Source organism: Monodon monoceros, unplaced genomic scaffold (genome assembly GCF_005190385.1).
Source record: "Monodon monoceros isolate NGI ecotype Baffin Bay Population unplaced genomic scaffold, NGI_Narwhal_1 Super_Scaffold_4, whole genome shotgun sequence".
NCBI lineage: Eukaryota > Metazoa > Chordata > Mammalia > Artiodactyla > Monodontidae > Monodon > Monodon monoceros.
Window position 1 is genome coordinate 45,079,460 of NW_021703781.1, and position 20,398 is coordinate 45,099,857.

General features: G+C 37.4%; 1 protein-coding gene across 2 annotated transcripts in view; it reads right to left on the reverse strand.

The window, feature by feature from the left end:
* The window catches only part of RNLS (renalase, FAD dependent amine oxidase), a 266,259-nt gene that overhangs the window by 33,612 nt on the left and 212,249 nt on the right, over positions 1-20,398 (reverse strand). For both annotated transcript variants that reach the window (XM_029245138.1, XM_029245137.1), the window contains one exon: positions 19,729-19,902. In XM_029245138.1, coding sequence (XP_029100971.1) covers positions 19,729-19,902 — 174 coding nt within the window. The remainder of the gene's footprint in view (positions 1-19,728; positions 19,903-20,398) is intronic.

A 20,398-nucleotide genomic window follows, 5' to 3' on the forward strand; every position in this document is an offset into this window, starting at 1 on the left:
ACCTATGTGATGAAAATACTTCTCTTCATCTGAGCTTTCTAAGCCTTGAGTTTGCCCTAGATTTTAGGGCTTTAATTTCCATCCCATTTTTGAGTTTAAATCCAGTGAGCTATTTTGTAGTATGGTAAGAAAACACACTACATTGTTTAAGAATTCCTTGGTCTGGATTCAGCTCTGCTACTACCTAGAACAGTTCTTGACATACCACAGATACTCAATTCACACACTGAAACAGATAAAAATTCACAAATGTTACAGCTCTGTGGAAAATCATGTGTAACTAATAATAGTTAAATTAACATATCCAGGATTGAGAATATTTTTCTTTTTAAAGATATATTAAGTTGGAATCAAGTTTATTCTGAAAATAACATTACTTTTGCTTACGTGTATTTTGATATATGTGATCTTGAGTGTGAGAACGCTAGGCCTCTTGAGATTCCTAATAACTTGAGCTATCCTCATGAAGTGTGTCATGAGTATGAATAGCATTTGTCATGTGAGTGATGGTAGAAGAACTGGATTTCCAAGGTTCTTTCATTCCCAGGATTCTCAATGTTGGGCTGGTGGTAGAGGAAGGCACTGAGAATTTGGCTCACCCAAATCTGGGAAGGGGGTGAGCAGAACGTGTAAAATTTCAAATAACACATTTGGTGTTATTATCTCATCTTTAGAAATGAATTTTAAAAGCCACTGTTAATTTAAATATACAAATGACAGAAAGTATAGGTTAAAGAAGAATATGAGAAAGAATCTAGTTTCCAGGTATCAATCAACCTCATTGTGTTCTAGGGTAGGTGCTGGGGCAAGAGATAAGTCTCCATGGGGAGCTTTTATTAGTCTCTCCAGCATAGAGATTTTTACTTTGATCAAAAAAGTATGATTCAGAGATAAACAAAGCTCAGGCTGAAGTCATCGTTTTATTTAATTTCTCTAAGCTTTACTTTCTTCACTTATAAAAACAGGGATAATAATATTTACCTCAGAGAGTTGTTGTAAAGATAAAATGTAAAAAACAAACAAACAAACATAAAAGCACTTAGCACAGTGCCTGTCTTAATAAAGATTATGGGTATGGAGTTTAAAAAGGTTGAACAACATTGTTCTGGTTTTTCTTTTCATTCTTTGTTATTTTTCAAACTCCTGACATAAGCTGTTCTAAATTCAGGCTATAGAAAAGTTCTCTTTGCTTCCTACGTACAAATATATTGTAATAGAGGAGAAATACATTTTCTTATTTGTAATTTGAGACATAATTAGCACACATACAAGCAAATATGTATACACTGATATAGCAAGAGGGAAGAGGAGGGTGACTCAAGGCTGTGGGGCAGACTCATGTTTTCCCCCCAAACCCAGATATACATTTTGGAAATCAGAGCTCAAGACTCACAAGTATTTCTACATTATGGAGGGTCTTAGATAACATTTTCCCCCATGAGACTTCTTGATTATTCCAATCACATTTAGCTACTAAATTGGAAATTCCAGTTTTGTTTTGTTTTTTTCAAATAATTCTGACCTTTTCAGAGAAAGCAATTTCTTAAAGACTTCCATTATGGAAAACCAAGGAGGCAAGATTTCCAGATTCCATGACAAAGAAAAATCCTTGCAGATCAACAGAATCCCTGTGGCAGAGTGTCTCAGGAGGTTCTGTGTCAGGGAAGATTTCCACTTGGTCAAGAATTCATGTTTGAATCCATCCCTCTCCATCATTCCTTAGGCTCTTGCCTTTATTTGGAGGAAGCAGATCTGGTTTTGTGAGACAGATCTCTCCAGAGGAGTACCTTTAGGCAAGCTATACAAGCATCGCTCAGAGAGAATTGTGGGTTTGGTTCCAGACCACCACAAAAAAGTGAAGATCATAGTAAAGTGAGTCACATAAATTTTTTGTTTTCCCAGTGCATATAAAAGTTATGTTTACTCTATACCATGGTATTAAGTGCACAATAGCATTATGTCTAAAAATATGTACATATCTCAATTTTAAAAAATACCATATTACTAAAAAAATGTTAACCATCATCTAAGTCTTTAGCAAGTTGTAATCTTTTTGCTGGTGGAGGGCTTGGCCTCAATGCTGAAGGCTGCTGGCTGATCAGGGTGATGGCTGAAGGCTGGGGTGGCTGTGGCAGTTTCTTAAAATAAGACAACAGTGAAGTTTGCCACATCAATTGACTCTTCTTTTCATGAACGATTTTCTCTGCAGCATGCACTGCTGTTTGATAACATTTTACCCACAGTAGAACGTCTTTCCTAATTGAAGTTAATACTCTCAAACCCTGCTGCTGCTTTATCAACTATGTTTATGTACTATTCTAAATCCTTTGTTGTCATTTCAACAGTCTTCACAGCATCTTCACCAGGAGTAGATTCCATCTCAAGGAACTACTTTCTTTGCTCATCCATAAGAAGCAACTCCTCTAAGTTTTATCATTAGATTGCAGCAATTTAGTCAAATCTACGGCCACCACTTCTAATTCTAGTTCTTTTGCTATTTCTACCACATTTGCAGTTATTTCCTCCACTGAAGTATTGAAACCCTCAAAAACATCCACTATGGTTGGAATCAACTTCTTCCAAATTCCTGTTGATGTTGATATTTTGACCTCTTTCCGTGAATTATGAATGTTCTTAATGGCATCTAGAATGGCAAATCCTTTCCAGAAGGTTTTCAATTTACTTTGCATAGATCCATTGGAGGAATCACTATCTATGGCAGCTGTAGTCTTACAAAATGTATTTCTTAAATAATAAAACTCAAAAGTCAAAATTACTTCTTGATCCATGGGATGCAGAATGGATGTTGTGTTAGCAGTCATGAAAACAACATTAATCTCATTGTACAGCTCCATCAGAGCTCTTGGGTGACCATATTCATTGTCAATGAGCAGTAATATTTTGAAAGGAATTTTTTTTTTCTGAGCTGTAGGTCTCAATAGTGAGCTTAAAATATTCAGTAAACCATGTTGTCAACAGATGTGCTGTCATCCAGGCTTCATTGTTCCATTTATAGAGCACAGGAAGAATAGATTTAGCATAATTCTCAGGGCCCTCGGATTTTCAGAATGGTAAATGAGCATTGGCTTCACCTTCAAGTCACCATCTGGATTAGCCCCTAACAAGAGTCTGCCTGTCCTTTGAAATTTTGAAGCCAGGTATTGACTTCTCCTCTCTTGCTATGAAAGTCCTAGCTGGCATCTTCTTCCAATACAAAGCAGTTTCACCTACATTGAAAATCTGTTGGTTAGTGTAGCCACCTTCATTCATTGTCTCAGCTAGGTCTTCTGGATAACTTGCTACAGCTTCTGCATCAGCACCTGCTGCTTCACCTTGCACGTTTATGTTACGGAGATGGCTTCTTTCCTTAAACTTCGTGAATCAACAACTTCTGCTAGCTTCAAACTTTTCTTCTGCAGCTTCCTCACTTCTCAGCCTCCATAGAATTGAAAAGAGTTAGGGCCTTGCTCTCGATTAGGCTTTGGCATACGAGAATGTTGTGGCTGGTTTGTACTTCTATCCAGACCACTAAAACTTTCGCCATATCAGAAGCAAGGCTATTTCACTTTCTTATCATTTGTATTCACTGAAGTAGCACTTTTCATTTCCTTCCAGAACTTTTCCTTTGCATTCACAACTTGGCTGACTGTTTGGTGCAAGAGGCCTACTTTTTGTGGCCTCTCCTGGCTTTTGACATGCCTTCCTCACTAAGCTTAATCAGTTTCAGATTTTGATTTACAGTGAGAGATGTGTGGCTCTTCCTTTCCGTTGAACACTTAGAGGTCACTGTAGGTTTATTAATTGGCCTAATTTCAATATTGTTGTATTTCAGGGAATAGGGAGGCCTGGTGAGAGGGAGAGGGATGGGGGAATGGCCGTTGGGTGGAGCAGTCAGAACACACACAACATTTATGGATTAAGTTCACCGTCATATGGGCACAGTTTGTGGCACACCAAAGCAATTACAGTAGTACCATCAAAGATCACTGATCACAGATCACCATAACAAATATAATAATTATGAAAAAGTTTGAAAAATTATGAGAAGTACCAAAATGTGTCACAAAGACACAGAGTGAGCAAATGCTATTGGAAAAGATGGCACCGATAGACTTGCTTGACACAGGGTTGTCACAAACCTTCAATTTGTAAAAAGTAAAATATCTGCTAAGCACAATAAAGTGAAGTGCAATAAAATAAGGTATGTGCCCATATAAATAAGGAGGACAGACCCAGGAGACTGACTTCAAACTAGAGAACTGTCTCTACCTTCTTCAGTGCAGCAGATACGGCCTCAGAGCTTATTACTGTCCCTTTAAAACAAGGTATATTTTTATACCCCTGTAAGTGTAACTCAAGGATTACTAAAGACCTGACTAGGAATACTGACCAAATGAAAAGACAGTGTCCTACAGAGATATTGATACTTCAATTCCACAAACACTTGCAGAACTAAAATAACAAGGACACAAGAGAATATCAGATTAAACACTGTTGAAATTTTGCTGATAAGGAATTCTAACTTTTTATCATTATGCTGGAATATGTTTAAATATTCCCTGGCAAAGGTAAGCAGTAGAAGAGCTGTCTTATTCACCTGAACACCTGGAACAGTGTCTGGCCCATAGCTGAAATGCAATAAGTATTCGAGTGTATGACTGATGAATAACTTGTGGAGACACACAATTTGGGGAGCAAAGAGAACATATAGATATTTCTTTTCTTATAAGGATCATTCCCTTACAGTCAAGTTTTGGACTATAATATTTTACTTTTGAGAGGAAATGTACCATAGAATTGTTTTAAAATGACCAAAACTTATAGGTTATATAGAAAAACCATGGTCATAAAATGAAATTATTACAAAATGAGCATTTTCCTCTATTACACATTAAAAGTCTTTGTAGAAAAGTGTCTGGGGGAGACATGAGAGTAAGACCCTGTAGATTACTAACAAGTGAGAATATTAACGTAAATGAGGTAAATTAAAATTTAAGAAAAGCTTTTTTAATTTGGTAAAATATATCAACTATAGTATACCAATATGTGTGGTTTATAGTACCTTCATATAGCCAATTTTGTTTAATATTAGGAAATATATTTGAACTATTTTTTACACTCTCTGGCAGAGATAGTTCACTCTCACTAAATAGTCCATGTGCTCCCTGACAATTCCTAGTCTATGTGGCAGTTAAGCTGGAGCCATATAACTAGTCTTGGTCAGTGGACATGAGGGGAAGTGAAGTGTGTTCCATTTAGTCCAAGGCTATTAAGAGCTATTATGTGCCTTCCATTTCTTTCTTACCTTCATGCTGACTTTAGGGGCTCATGCTTCAGTTAGCAAATGTACAAGATGAAGTAGAGATGCCCAACCTGCATGCGACTTTGCGTAAAAGCCACAATGTGTCAACCACAAATGCCTTTGTAGTACCAAGATTCTGAGGTATGCCTATGAATTACACATCCCTTATTTCAGGTGTAGAACTTTAAAAATGATATACCTTGGAGATCAATGGACTTAAAGCATTTCATATTTTAGATCTGAGCCCAAATTGTTATCTTTTGTTTTCCTCTGTCATGTTTTGATTAGATCTCATTAACTCATTATTCATTTAACACACATTTAATTGAGAAATTACTATATGTGAAGCACTGTGCCATGTGCTGGAGATACAAAGAGGAGCAAAGCAAATTCAGTCTCTCCACTCATGGACCTTACAATATGAAGGTGAAAGAGACATTAAACAAATGATTACACAAATCAGTGTGTAGTTACTGAAAATTAAAATATAAGGTGTTAAAGAAGAGTATAATAGGAAAACCTAATTAAATTAGGAATTCAGGAATGGCCTCTGTGGAAGTAACATTTAAACTGAGACAGTCTAGGCAGAGAGAACAAAATGGACCATGGTCTTGAGTGGGAAAAACCATGGCAGGAATGAGAGGTGTGACTGGAGAGCCAAGTAAGGAAGGGAGGAAGGAGCTAGTGAAATAGGCATGTGCTAGACCAGGGGCTGGCAAACTAATCTGGCCTCCACGTGTGTTGGTAAATAAAGCTTTTCTGGAAGATGGTCACACCCATTCCTTTATATAATGTTTATATCTTGTGTGACACCAGCAGAGCTAAGAAGCTGCAACAAGAGACCGTATGGCTCACAGAGTCTAAAGTACTGACTAGCTAGCCTTTATAGAAAAAGTTTGTGGCCCCTGTATGAGATCACTCAGGATCTTGTAGGTCATGATAAGGATCTGAGATTTAATCCTATACGCAAAGGGAAAGCAATAAAGGGCTTTAAGTGGGAAAGCGAATGGCATAAACAGATGTGTTTGAAGAAGATCATTCTGGCGATGTGACAAATGAACTGGAAAGGGGCAAGTATGGAGAGACTAGTTAAAATAAGATGGTGCTTGGGTTGTGACAGCAGTGATGAAGAGAAGTGAGTTCAATGAAAGAGAAAAAAAAAGCAAGGATGATTCCTGATTTGGGGCTCAAGGAGCTAGGAGACTGGTAGCTCCATTTTTAGAAACAGAGAACAAGTTCTGAATTTCCAAGGCAGGCAATCAAGAGCCAGCGCTTCACATGTTAAGTTTGATTATATATATATATTTTTTAAAAAAAGGAATAAAATAACTCTGGCAATCATATTCTGAATTCTACTTGCTTCCCAGGGCTGGAATAATCTTTCCTCCAAGTTCCTTGCAGTAATTCCTTTAAAAATTCCATAGATTCTACCCATTTAGCGAATGGGGCCACATTTAGTGGGACTGCTTATATTTCAGGATCTGTTTGGGAGAAGTTTTTTTCTTTGGCTAAGACCTCCCAAGTTTTAGGAAAACATCTATTTATCATGAGACACAAGGAAATTTTCAGCCTGTTGCAGCTTTTATTGGCACTGCCAAAAGGAAAGATGGAAGAGTTTCAATAGTCCTTTAATTGGGCCTACCCAGGTCCCCAGAGCAGGGGATTTGTCCTGACTCGCACTTGGTGTTCCAGGCCTCGCTGGAGTTCTTCCACAGTGTGTAAGAAAGCCCTGGTTTTCTATGATGACAGTCAACTAAAATGTGCCACTTTCCCAACACTCACCAGCAATAAGCAGTCATCCCTTATTATACATCGTTATTCTGGCCGACTCAGCATCATGCCCTATATGAAATTTTGTGTGTTGAGTGGTATTATGATTGGACTCTTTTCCTGAAATTGGGCAAGCATACTGGTCTGCTCTAAGGATATCACTTTATCACTGTAGTTGCGTAATTGGGTTCAGCTTTAGACTTTTAACTGCTCAAAAGGATACCATGACCAGAAGAAATATATCTCTGGGTTGGAGGATTTGGCCTAATATCAATACTTTGCTCTAGTTCATTTGGTGCATTAAAGAGAAAGTTTTGCCTTGACATTATAAAATGTTGAATTTGAAAGACTGAGACTAATCAGATGAGGTTTTATTTATGATGTGTCAAAATATTTCTGGTGCTTTTGATAGAGGAAATTTACTGGTTTACTGTAGACATTCTTATCTCCTTTACTAATAAGACCAGTGAAATTATCCTTCCTGTTATATTTTGACAGGAAAAAAAATTGAATCTGGGTATTTTGGCCAAAGTTCTTAAATCAAAGGGACTATAATCCTTTTAACAATATCCTTTATGATATTGTGAGCTACTCCTAAGAAACCAATATTATGAATATAGATAGTGGAAAAGGGAACAAACAGGCATTTTATGTTTAATAAAAAAGAGTGGATTAGGTTCAAATGAGCCCAAGGTTCTAAAATGACTTTCCTGACTCTTTTAAATAAGGATATAGAATATCAACAACAAAGAATTCACTAGGTATATGTATAATAGAAATCTATTTCAGTGAGGAAAACTATATTTTAAATTCAAGGATGCTTCATTCTTACAAACATGAATTTGGAATATTTTATACTGAAGAATTCCCCTAGTCCCACAGAGCAGTTATAAATATTAATGGAATTTCAATAGATTCTTTTCAGATTCCGATGTTTAATATTCATTCATATTATGCAGGGAATTCAAGGTCCTGTGCAGTACATGTAGATGCTTCTCATTATCTAAATGAGCACATATATGAAGTCTGTAGGGGCAATGATTATTAAAAATAGCAGGGTCCACATATGATCTTAAAGGGCATATCAAAGCCTTCTCAGCTCACTTAATAACAAGAAAGTCATTGGTAATAAAACCAAACGACTCTTTAGGCTAAATTGATTCAGTAATGTCACATCTGGGCAAAATGATGGATTGGTGATTCTGGACAGAGTTAAAAATGCTAACTGATATAAAGTATTTATGAAGCACAATGAAGCGATTTCCTGCGGTGAGATTCTGCAGTCACACTTTGAAACCTGCTCTTGAATTAGTCTCAGCTTTGATTTGCTGACAACTTACTTCATAGTATCTAACTCCTCTCGGATATGCTGGAGTGCAAATTTTGGGGGAATTATTCAAAAAGGGATTTGAGATTCCATAAAAAGAAAGAAGAACCACATTTAATTTAATGTTCTCTGAGTTTAACACCTTATTCGGGAAATGAGATATTGTTTAACTACCCTAACGTGTAAGTGTTTTTATTTTTAACAGAAGATAATATAATTTAACTAAACTTGCACTATTGGCATTATCCTTCCCTTTTTTCTTTCTCAAAATGAAAAAAAGTTTATGTAGCTGATAGACTGAAACCATAAAATAATTTATGTGACAACAACTGTAAAGACAGAATTTACTATGTGCCTCCGGTGTGCTAGGCATGGGGCTAGGAGTTTTGGATATACTATTCAACCCTTATTACATTTCTGGGAGACACTATTAACCTTACAGTACAGATAAGTGAAGCTCAGAGAGACTGAGAAACTTAACTCATGGTTACAGAGCTATTAGGTTGAATCACATGAAAATGCTGGTATTTGAACATTTTAAATTACAAAGACAGCAATATAATATAGTTCAACCTAATTCTAAGTATAGAGTTATAATTTGAAACTAGGTTTGTGTGATTGCAAAGTCCATGGAACCATGGAACAGAACCATACTTGATAACACTGGTTATTTTTGACCATCCATGATAATAAAAACCAAATCATGAATTATACAATAAGGACTTCACCACTTACCAAGCTTGGGTTAATATGAACTCATCATTTGTGGCAGGGTTCCTATGCAAGATATCATTTTAATTCCATTGAGATACAAAAAAGAGATAACTGCTAAACCATGGAAGAGAAATGGCACATTTGCAGAGCTTCTCACATATTTTCTAAGTTAAATATCTCAGCTGGAGCACAGTTGTTCTTCAACCAAGTATTTGAAAAAATCTTTCACAAAAAAAATGGTGGGATCCTTTGAAGTGTAACCTTAGAAATCAAGGTCTGTGTTACAGGGCATCATTCAAAGCAGATGCATATTCCCTAGAGACCACGGTAAACTTGTTACCAAGAATACTTGGATCTCTTTGGGAAGACAGCTTGATAAAACTTCCAGGTCTTACTGGCAACACCTCTGATACTACGTAGTCAAGTATTCCCTATGTAATAGGCATGGGACAGGGTCTCCAAAAGAGGCTTCTGATCATTCTAATCGCCAATAGCTCACATGTGTTTTTTCAACAGCTTGCAGATTTGGCAACTAGAGAGCTCATTCATTTTATATGATTTAGAGGGCAGTAGTAACAGATACCTAGGTTGTCTTAGGGGTGAACAATTTGCTGACTACCATTACTTTTCCTTGCCTGCTAAGTGGGTGACCAGTGCTGAAGTATTAATTCTCAATGTTATTTCGGAACAAGGGAAGGGCATCTCAGAGCTGCATAAAGGATGACTGGCTCAGCAAATATTTCCTGAGCACCGAATACACACTCCTGTTATGCCACGATGTTAGAGTCTATCTCTTATATTTTCAATCTTAATGGAGATAAGAGGGATCAATTAATGGATCGCATGTGTGATAGCGGCATGTATTCCTGCTAAAGGAGAGAGCTCTAATCTGGAGAAAGCAGCAGCTCTGCAAACAGGGCATATCAACTCTTTAGCCCATGAGACATTCAGATTGATCTGAGGAAGAATTCTTGACAGTGAGAAAAATGGTGAAATCTTTTCTGAGGGAGCTCTAGGCAAAGGAAAGTTTCCATCTCTTTGGTATAGTGTTGTTGTGGTCCCAGATAAAAATGGACCAGAATGAAGACTTGTCAAGCTCTCATCCAGTTCAACAAGTCTTTACTGTCTCCCAGGACCTGAGGCTCACAAGCTGTCTGAGAGTTACACAGTTTTACAAGACTATTCTCAATCTGCAGAGGTTCTGAGATGCCTCCAGAATGATGAAAACCAGGCCCTTGTCTGGGAAGCAGAGCAGAGCACATCATTTTGAGCCCTGGCTTAAAACCCAGGGTGTTGACAGCTTCACTTCAGGCTGCAGTAAGGACTTAACTTCAAGATACTTCAAAACGTTCAGTCCCATAGAGAGAGCATTTTCCCAATTTCCAGCTCCCTCAACAGATTGACCTGGTTACAGGTATTATGGAAACAGTAAGTTGAGCTTGCTCTACTTGAGGTCCAGCTGGTGAGGAGTTCTGTCTGCATTCAAAATAAGGTTCTCAAACAGATGTGAGGTTTCTCCATAGAGACAGCAGACTCCAAATCTCTGCACAGGAACTAATGTGAAGAAACCATAAAGTTCCTAATAATTTCACCCTAGATACTCCAAAAAGTGTCTGGACTATGTTGATTTACAAAATAGCTCTCCAATAAAAAGCACCCATCGATTTAAAACAATTGCTCAATCCAGAACTATACTGAGGTGGTAGGGACTTGTGGGAGGAGGGTCACAAAGTAAATTATATAGCAAACGAGTTACAAGTCTACATAGCAATCCCTCGGGTCAAGCCAGAGTCTCTACTACTCTATGTAGCATTCTCTTTCCTCTTTCCCTTCTCTGCTCCTCGCCCTCCCCTTAGTCTCAGAGTGTCTGAAATTTTTTCCTCAGTTAAGCAAGACAATTTAGCTCTCCTTATTCTCACTCTCAAACTGGCATCTAATCTCTCCTAGGTGCTTGGCAGACAGAAGAGCCATCACTTAAAGGGATCATAATTACAAATAGCAAAAATTAGACGTCATTACATTTAATACAGCAGTGCCTTCATTACACGATAGCTACATACCAAGTTACTTGACTTTTGTTAGTGAAGAGATCAGAGGGACTGTGGCAGTTCCTACCTGTGCACCTCTGCTGATTTTTCCCTCCTTGAGGTAGACTGGCCTTCCTCACCTCCTTACAAAGCCAACAGAGGGTTTTCCCTTGCTATTGCCTTTCTAAATTGGCAGCAATGATGGCAGCCTCTCAGTTTTTCTGTTGTTCTCATCTATACGCTGTAAATTTCAGATCCATACATTTATTCATCATAAACAGTCATCTGATTCTCATTCCCCTCTTCTCCCCCTAATAGTGGATCCAAACTACACTCAGTCACCAACACATCTGGCTCTTGTGTTCTGGAGGAACTCTTGGACAACCTGAAGATCTTTTGTAAATCTCAGCCTGACAGCCACACGTTTAGGCCAATACCACAAGTGAAAATACCACTCTCAGAGGGCAGGGCAGGCAGAACACAAAGGTGGAATGTTGGCACAAGAAGAGACTTGCAGATGTAATGTTCAAGACTCACTTCGTAGTGTGGATGCTCTATACATCTGCGGTTTGGAATTGTTCATAATTACAGAAATGCCAGGCAGCTGTAGACTCTAGACTTTCTTTATCCTTTTGCTCACTGCTTCTTGGACATTTCACAACTTATTTGTATTTATTAAACCTTTTAGCAGCCCCAGGAGAAAGTTAAATAATAGGCTATGCTAAAGTTTCTGATTTTTTCATGCATTTAAATGTTCCATAGTCCCCATTTTTCATTTCTTCACCTGAAGAAAGAAGATTATTAGATTCATGTTGACAAAAGGTCCCAGGTCTAAAGCATCCTTTTAAAAGATCATAATATCGTCATGAGGCAGCATGACTCTCCCCAGTTTTGATCATACATGTGAGCTGTTGCTCTCTATACTCAATGCGTCTATTTATATTTATGAGGACTCATACTTGACTCCAAGTCACTAGTCCAACAGAGCCTCATGTATCAATTTCCTTCAGAATTTCTCATTTGAGTAGACTTCATAAACGTTATGTTTCATGAGGGCAGAAACTATGGAATCCTCATTTCCAAGCAGAGCGCCCAGCACACAGAAGCATCCAATACATATTTGTAAATAATTATTTGACCGAATAAACTGAGAATGGAAAACATATAAACAAAATATTTGTGAATTCAGTTTTTCTGAAGGAAACTTCCATAAGATATATATTTTTCCCAGTAATACACTCCTTAGGATATTTTCAAGGTTTATTTTTGATGTTACATATTTAGCTGCTTTTCCACTTCCCTCTGTCTCTGGCATTGATTTTCAGACTGAGTTCACTTGCTTGGCAAGTGGGAGGACAAGTGTTATCGTGGATGTAAATCTTTCCCATTGAGGATAGCTTGATAGGGAAACCAGAGGCTGAAAGGGATCTGTTTGTTTTTACTTTATGTGCAAATGTTCTCCTTACAAAATGGACTGAGTTATCTCATTTTCTAAAGAAAACCGATTTTTAAAAGTGGCAAATATTACGTGAAATAAGAGTAATCTGTTTTATAATTTGTGCCTATTACTTTAAATGACAACATATGATATTCATTTTTATGTATACATATGTACATATGTTTTATGTAAGTACATTTATACATTACAGACATACATATATATGTGTATATATATACGTATACACACACACACATACACACATATATATTTTTTCCTTTCTGAGAGAGCAAGGAAAAAGATTTGATATTACAATCATGTAACGTTCTGTGGCATCACTGTAATAGTGAGATGGATATTTGTAATTAGCACTTGACTGCTGTTTATTAAATCGCCTTAACAGATTCATATGGACAGCGTCAGTTACATAACTGAATTACAAATGACTATGTCTATAACACAGAAAACCCAATATTATGAATTTTGTAACTGGTTACTGCTTGTTATTTTAAGATGATGATTGCTGTCTTATCTGAAAGCTCTGTTTCTGGAGTTGATATTTTAAAGAAATAGCTTGAACTGGAAACCTGACAGTTTTTCATCATCCCAGGTCTTTTCCTTTCCTTCTCTCCCCCTTGTCCCTTTTTCTTCTCCCTAGTCCTTTTTTGTTCAACTTATAAAGTGTTACCTATCTGGATTGCATTTTCTGCAACTTTAAGGACAAATAATCGCACAATGTTTCAAATCCAAAAGCAGATATTCTGTGTGGTCAATTATATGGCTATTGCTTAGTTGGAATAATCATGTACTCGCCTAAGTGAAGACAAGGTGACTGGATTTATGGCCCCAGGCCCATCCCAGTTATTTACAGAATTTCATATTATGCTCCTATCTTTTATAGAGTTGATGTAACAAACAGTTATACGGAATAATCTTTCTGCATCTTTTGTAAAAGAGCCTTTAAAGGCATTATGCATTATATTAGTGTTTGTTACTCAAGGATCCTAACAATACAATCCTTGAACATATAAATTCCATGTGATGCAAAAGTTTGTTCACTTGTTTTCTTTTTGGATGAGTCGGATTGTTTTCTTTAATGAGATATTTAAAGCTATGTAATTATGGTCATTGGCCATCGCATTTCTAGAGTTGCAGATTGTATTAATCTCCTCAGATTGCTGCCTATTAGTGATTGTACTGATCATTAACACTCTTCTAGATGGTGAACAAGGAAGGATGCTAAAATTCTGACCAATCATTTTGAGGGTTACTTATACATTTTGTTTATTTAAGCCACCCTGACTCCTATCTGTCCTGGTAATGTAGGGTTGCATTCACTTAAGTCAGGCTTTTATATTTATGCCTTTTGCTTTGGAGAATATAATATCTGAATTAAAGACTGGAATTATTAATTATAATATTAGGCACCATAGATACTGACATTATTTACTAAGTGCTATGTGAAGCTCTTTATATGTTTAAATCATTTCATCTTCGACCCTTTAGAGTTGGTATTACTTTCCTCATTTTATTGATCAGTAAACAGAGAGTTTAAGTAATTTATCCAAGGTCACACAGCTAGTAAGTGGTAGAACTGAGTTCAATATAGGAAGTTTGACTCCTGGCCAGTCTGACTCCAAATTTAAGATGTTGGGAAGGATCTCAGAGATCTTGGGAGGTGTGTAAAACTATATATATATATATATATATATATATATATATATATATATATATATAATTTTCCCCTCAGTTCCTGGCACAGAGGTCCTAAATCCCTTGGAATTTCCTGGGTGATAGAAGTGTCTTTTGTTCTAATGAGGTAACTCTTGGGGGACTCCTAGATAGCTTCAGGATAGGGGATAGGGGTTGGTCACCAGAAAGACCAAGCCATGATTAGAAGCTTAGAACTTTCAGCCCCACTCTCTATCCTCCACGAAGGGAGAGGGGCTAGAGTTGAGTTAATGACAGATCATGCCTACATGTTGAAGCCTCCATAAAAATCTCAATAGTATGGGGTTCAGAGGGCTTCTGGTGAACACATCCTTCCTGGAGGTGTCACACCCCAACTCCACAGGGACAGAATGTCCTACACATGGGACCCTTCTGGACCTCCCTCTATGTACCTCTTCATCTGGCTGTTAATTTGTGTGCTATATCATATCCTTTATTATACAATAAATCGGTAAGTGTAAATAGGTGTTTCCCTGAGTTCTGTGAGCCATACTAGCAAATTATCAAACCCAAGGAGGGGTCATAGGAACACCAGTTTATAGTTGGTTAGTCAGAAGTACAGACGACAGCTTGAAACTTGCAATTGGTATCTGAAGTGGAGGCAGTCTTGTGGGGTTGGACCCTTTGCCTGTGGGATCTGCTGCTAACTCCTCAGAGATAGTGTCAGAACTGAATTGAATTGCAGGGCACCAAGCAGGGGTTGCAGAATTCCTTGAGGTGTGGAAAATCCATACTTCTGGTGTCAGAAGTGTTGTGAGTGTGGTAGGAGTATGAGAGTAAAGGAGGAACACACAGGAGTGTTTTCCCTATACAGGAGATAAATGTCTTTCACTTGTCCCACTGCTCCCCATGCCCTCTGCATGACAGTCATTGCCAATTGTTGGTAGAACCCTTTTCTACTGAGTCTAGACCCAGTCTTGGAATTGTTTCTAGTTTTTGCCCCAGGTGATGATTACCTGTTAAATGATTGGCACCTGTGTTGAAATCTATTTATCATCTATGTAGATCTAATCTGCCTCTTTCACAGAAGGACTTATGCTAAGTGCTCCAGCAGAAACTGGCTAGATGTTCACCAACCCACTTTTTATTCTTCCTACATGCACGGGTAGACTATGATTCCAGCTTTCCTTCCAAATAAGTATGGCCACATAACTGTTCTAATCAATAAAACGTGACCCCTCCTGATATGTACCATTTCTAAGTCTAACCCTAAAAATATCCTATGTGCTCTCCTCCATTCTTTTCTTCATCCACTTGTTTGATTCCTATGAGCACAGTGACTCTATAAGCCCTGATAGAGTCAAAGGGTGGAAGGAGTCTGGGTCTCTGAATCACCTCTTTGATGAAACCTACCTTCCAGTCATAAACACCTGTTTGGGTCTTATGTGAAGAAGAAACAGACTTTTGTTATGTTCAGGCCATTAAAATTTTTTATTGTGTTTGTTACAAAACCTATTGTTACAAAACAAGGGTCATACAAGATCACATCATTAGCAAGTTTCAGAGCCAGAATTTGAATCTGAGTCTTTTAAAGTCCAAATTCTTCCCACAGTGATAATCTTATTGATAATTTAAAATATTATCCATGTTAATGATAATTCACATGACCTTATTTCAGACCTTATTTCAACCTACATTGTCTCCAGTTATAACCCTACCAAGTTTTGAGTTCATCTGCAAAAAGTCTTCTTCCACCTCTAAAAAAACTCAGTATCTTCCCACTGATGACTTCAGGACTAGACTTCCCCATCCTCTCATCTGGCTTACAATTCCTGCCCAAGTACAAAGCATAAACGGTGACATCAAGTCAGGCTTTCTTAAGTGTGTCCTGGGGAACAATTTCTGTGGGATGTTAGCAGGTTTGGTGCCTAAATAAAATATTCCATGGTCAAGTACATTTGGGAAATCCTAGATTAAATAAAATGAGAAGGTGTCTTCTCTATAGGAATATCTTTTAATAGGATAATATGCCCTGAGATTCTCTAAAATAGCGGTAAAGTCAGTAGCATTTTGCAAACTTATTGATGACAGAGCCCCTTCACAAAGAGCATATCAAGGAACTGATGTTCCGTTGAACACATTTTGGAAAGCACAAGCCTACGTGTATTGGGTCATACCCATAATCGCTGGTATGAATCTAATACATCTTGGAATTTAGCCCCTCTGCCCAAGGAGACTTTTGTTTCTGGTTTGTGTACTGTCTATTCCTGACATTTGACAAATAATTATTCCTTGACCTTTGTCTGGTTTGGGCTACTAATCCTGTATCCTCTGGCTCTCTTCAAGACTTGACAACAGACTTTATTTTGTGGACAGCTCTGCCACCCTTTGTCTGTCTTGTTGTTGCCCTACCTGACAGAACACAAATGTTTCCCTTCATTGATTGTGTGTATTTATAGTATTAATTTTTGTTTCAATAGAACACCCCAAATAAAGGATAGAGTTGGGTAGTGTTAGTAACATAAAGAGACAATTCTTACTGGCCTACTTAAATATCAATGTCAATAAAATACAGTGGAGTTACACTATATGGACATTTATATTATGTGAATTCAAGTAGATATACTTAGCACCCTGGCCCCAGATAGTGAGAAAAAATAGTTTAAATGCAAGGCAGTTAGTTAGATTTTATGTTAGGGAATGCCATTACTGGGGGTCTCTTACATTTTAAAACTTGCATAATCCAAAATTAATTTTTCATAAAACTGACGAAGGAAGGTATTTCTTTGCTGTCTGAAGTGGCACCACCATGGGCTGTAGCAAAAACATGGTTCCCAATTCACCTGGCCCTCAAGATTTAAAATTGTGTGATTGTTAATATAAAAAAAGATTCTTTTCGTATTTCTATTATTTCAAAAGCTGCCAATCTTGTGAGAATTTATTAATATTTTTATGTTGTACTCTTTCAAATTTGCATAACTCTGATTTTATAAATTGCTACTACATAGTGGTGTGGGTGCTTTCACTCACCATCCCACTCCATTTGCACAGCGATTTAATCTGTTAGGAGATATGACTGCTATTTCTTTCTTTCCTGTGTGCCTTTCATAGTAGAAGATATTACTGTCCCATAAATGCAAACCAACAATTTCATCTGGCCTCACCCGAAGAAACAGAAATCTATTGAATGCTCGCAAAATGCTATGCTGAATTTACTGAACATTATGTTAGTCTCCAAAATGTCACGTAGTTTTAAGATATTTTCAAAGATAATTTTGAATATACATGATTCTTCTCTTTCTGTGCCAACTTTACAATTTTATCTCTCACATAAGATGTGAATCTACTTGAAGATAATGGACATTATTTGTTGCCAACCCAGCATCCACTATTCCCTCCTTTCTTCCTAACAAACCCCTATTTTAGTCAGGTATCTACCCTCGTATGACTAAAGGGAAGATGATCCTGATACCAGTTCCAGGAGTAGATCTTGATTTGTCTAAGGTTGTAATGGTAGTCCCACCCCCCCTTGCCAGTGATTGGTTTCAGACTGGTTGAGTAACCCAGTTATGACCTATGAGATACAAGATAGTCAGTTGAGGGGTTTCTGGAAAGATTTCCTTAATTCTCAGAAAGGGACTGAGATAGTAACAGTCCGTCTTCTTCCTAAGCCATGTTGCTGGGTCTGGATGTGACTCCAATAGTCATTGCCATCTTGCTACCAGTCCTCTGAGGATGTCAACATTAAGAGTGGAAGAGAGCAGAGATGGATAAACCCTAGGTCCTTGAAGATGTTGCTCTGTTATTGAATCAATCAGTCATGAAGTCTCCCCAACTTCTTCCTTTTAGATAATATCATCAGTTAGCTTGGGCTGCCATAGATTGGATGGCTTAAACAAAAGAAATTTATTTCTCTCAGTTCCAAAGAAGGAAGTCCAAGATCCAGGTGCCAGCTGATTTGGTTTCTGCGAGGACTCTCTTCCTGGCTTGCAGACGGCCTGCCTTTTAACCTTCTCACTCTCCTCACATGGCCTTTCCTTGGTGTATGCCCAAGAATAGAGTTCTCTCTCTTTCTCTTCCTCATTTTATAAGGCCAGCCTTATAATTAGGATTCCACCCTATGACCTCATTTAACCTTAATTACCTCCTAAAAGCCCTGTCGCCAAATATAATCACATTGGGGGTTTAGGGCTTCAACATATGAATTTGGGGGGATACAATTCAGTCCATATCAGATAATATAACAAATGTCCATATGTTGTTTAAACAAGTTTAAATTGGTTTTTCTGTTATGTATTACTAAATATACCCTAACAGATGTCATATCTTATGAAGCAATACACAAAGGACAATGTCTAATTCATGACATATAACAGAAGATCAAGGGCTATTTTCCTTTTCTCAGAACAAAGCAGTTGTCGAGTTAAAAATGGTTAGTCCATTGCTGTTACAGGGCATTTCATGAACTGCTGATTGTACATATATGTGGTATCATGTTAACATAAACAGTCCAGCCCTTAGGGAGTTTTAAGTTATAAAAGACACATTTTTCTAAGATCATGTGCTCTGATATAAAAACCATACTCTAGCCCAGTTGTATCATTATAAAGTTCTGGCAAGCCAAGAGACGTTAGTTGGTGATTTTATCAGGCAAGACGTCTAACTAATGCTTGATGAAACCATCACTGCACCATAAAACACCGTAACAAATTGCAGTGACTATTCCTTTCAAGAATTTAGTCATTTTAGATCATTAACGTTTATTTCACAAAAAGCAATTTCTTAGCAATCACTACAGTCCTACAAATAAGAATATACTTTCACCTTTGTGCGTGAAATGAATCAGTTATGTTTATTCTTGCAATTCAAATCTAATTTTAATAACTATCTTCAACAAAGAAGGTGGAGTGTAGACTTTATCCCATTCTAGTACAGCTCATATGAAACGTTTTACCTATTATTTTAGTTGCATTGTACACAAAGTAATTTTATGTAGTTTTCCAGGTGAAAATTAAATAAGTACAATTATATTGAAGTGAAGGATTTTCATAACATAGTAAAATTCACTTTTTATATCTAGCCTGGGAAGTGGAAAGAGCAGCACTCGTCAAATTTTAAAAACAAAACCAAACAAACAAAAGCAAACTCCACCAAGAAATAAATGATGAGAGATAAATTTGCATATAGATGGATCCATATTAAAGCAATAGAACTTGGGCCATTTTGAAATCTTAAACCTTCTGACACTATTTTCATAAACTCAGTAATACAAACCATGTGGTGAATGATTTTCTGAAAAACTTTGCTGGTTTCACTGTGTATTTTATTATTGGCCAAATGTGACATTAAATTTTATCCCCTGTGGCTTGGAGTTAAATGCTTGCTCTATTCAGAATGGCAACACTCAATTAAACAGCATTTTTCATGATCTACACCCACCATTGTTACTGTATTTAAGGGAAATAATGGGGGTACTGACCTATATTGCGTTTCTTATTATCAATGGAGATGAAGCGAATGCAGGGATTACTGGTGATGTACTGCCCAGCCCAAGGGACATCAATCTTCGTGCCAGCTTCATAAAAGAGGCCCAGCGCGTAGCGAGAGGAGTAGCTCACAGACTCCAGTTGCTGCCTTTGGCATTCACTAATTACTGTGGAAGAAAAAGTACAGGGCATCAAACTTTAAATTATCATCTTTCCTTTTAGTACATCAAATACAAAACTCCTTTAAACCAGTTCCAACTGTTTCTACCGACTCCAGCTCACTTATGATGAGTTTTGAAAGGTAATGTAAAATAGCATCAGCTCTAATTTCTTTGCAGAGTGATTACTGTCCTTGGCACACTTGTTTTCATCAAGCTGTAGGTCCAAAGTCTTTAGACTGGCATTTAAGTCTCTCAAAATCTGACACCAAGTTGCTTTTCTAGCTTTGTGTCCTAATTATTATCCTGGGACTGGCTGGCAACATTATAGATTCCATACACTGAGCAGGGTTTTTGCCAACACTTAACACAAGCATTTCACCCTATTTTAACAACCACCGTATAAGGTAGAATATTATTCCCATGTTACCAGTGAGGAGACTAATGCTCCATCTCTTACGGACTTCTTTAAGTTCTTCCATGTCATACAGTCATTTGTTTGCCT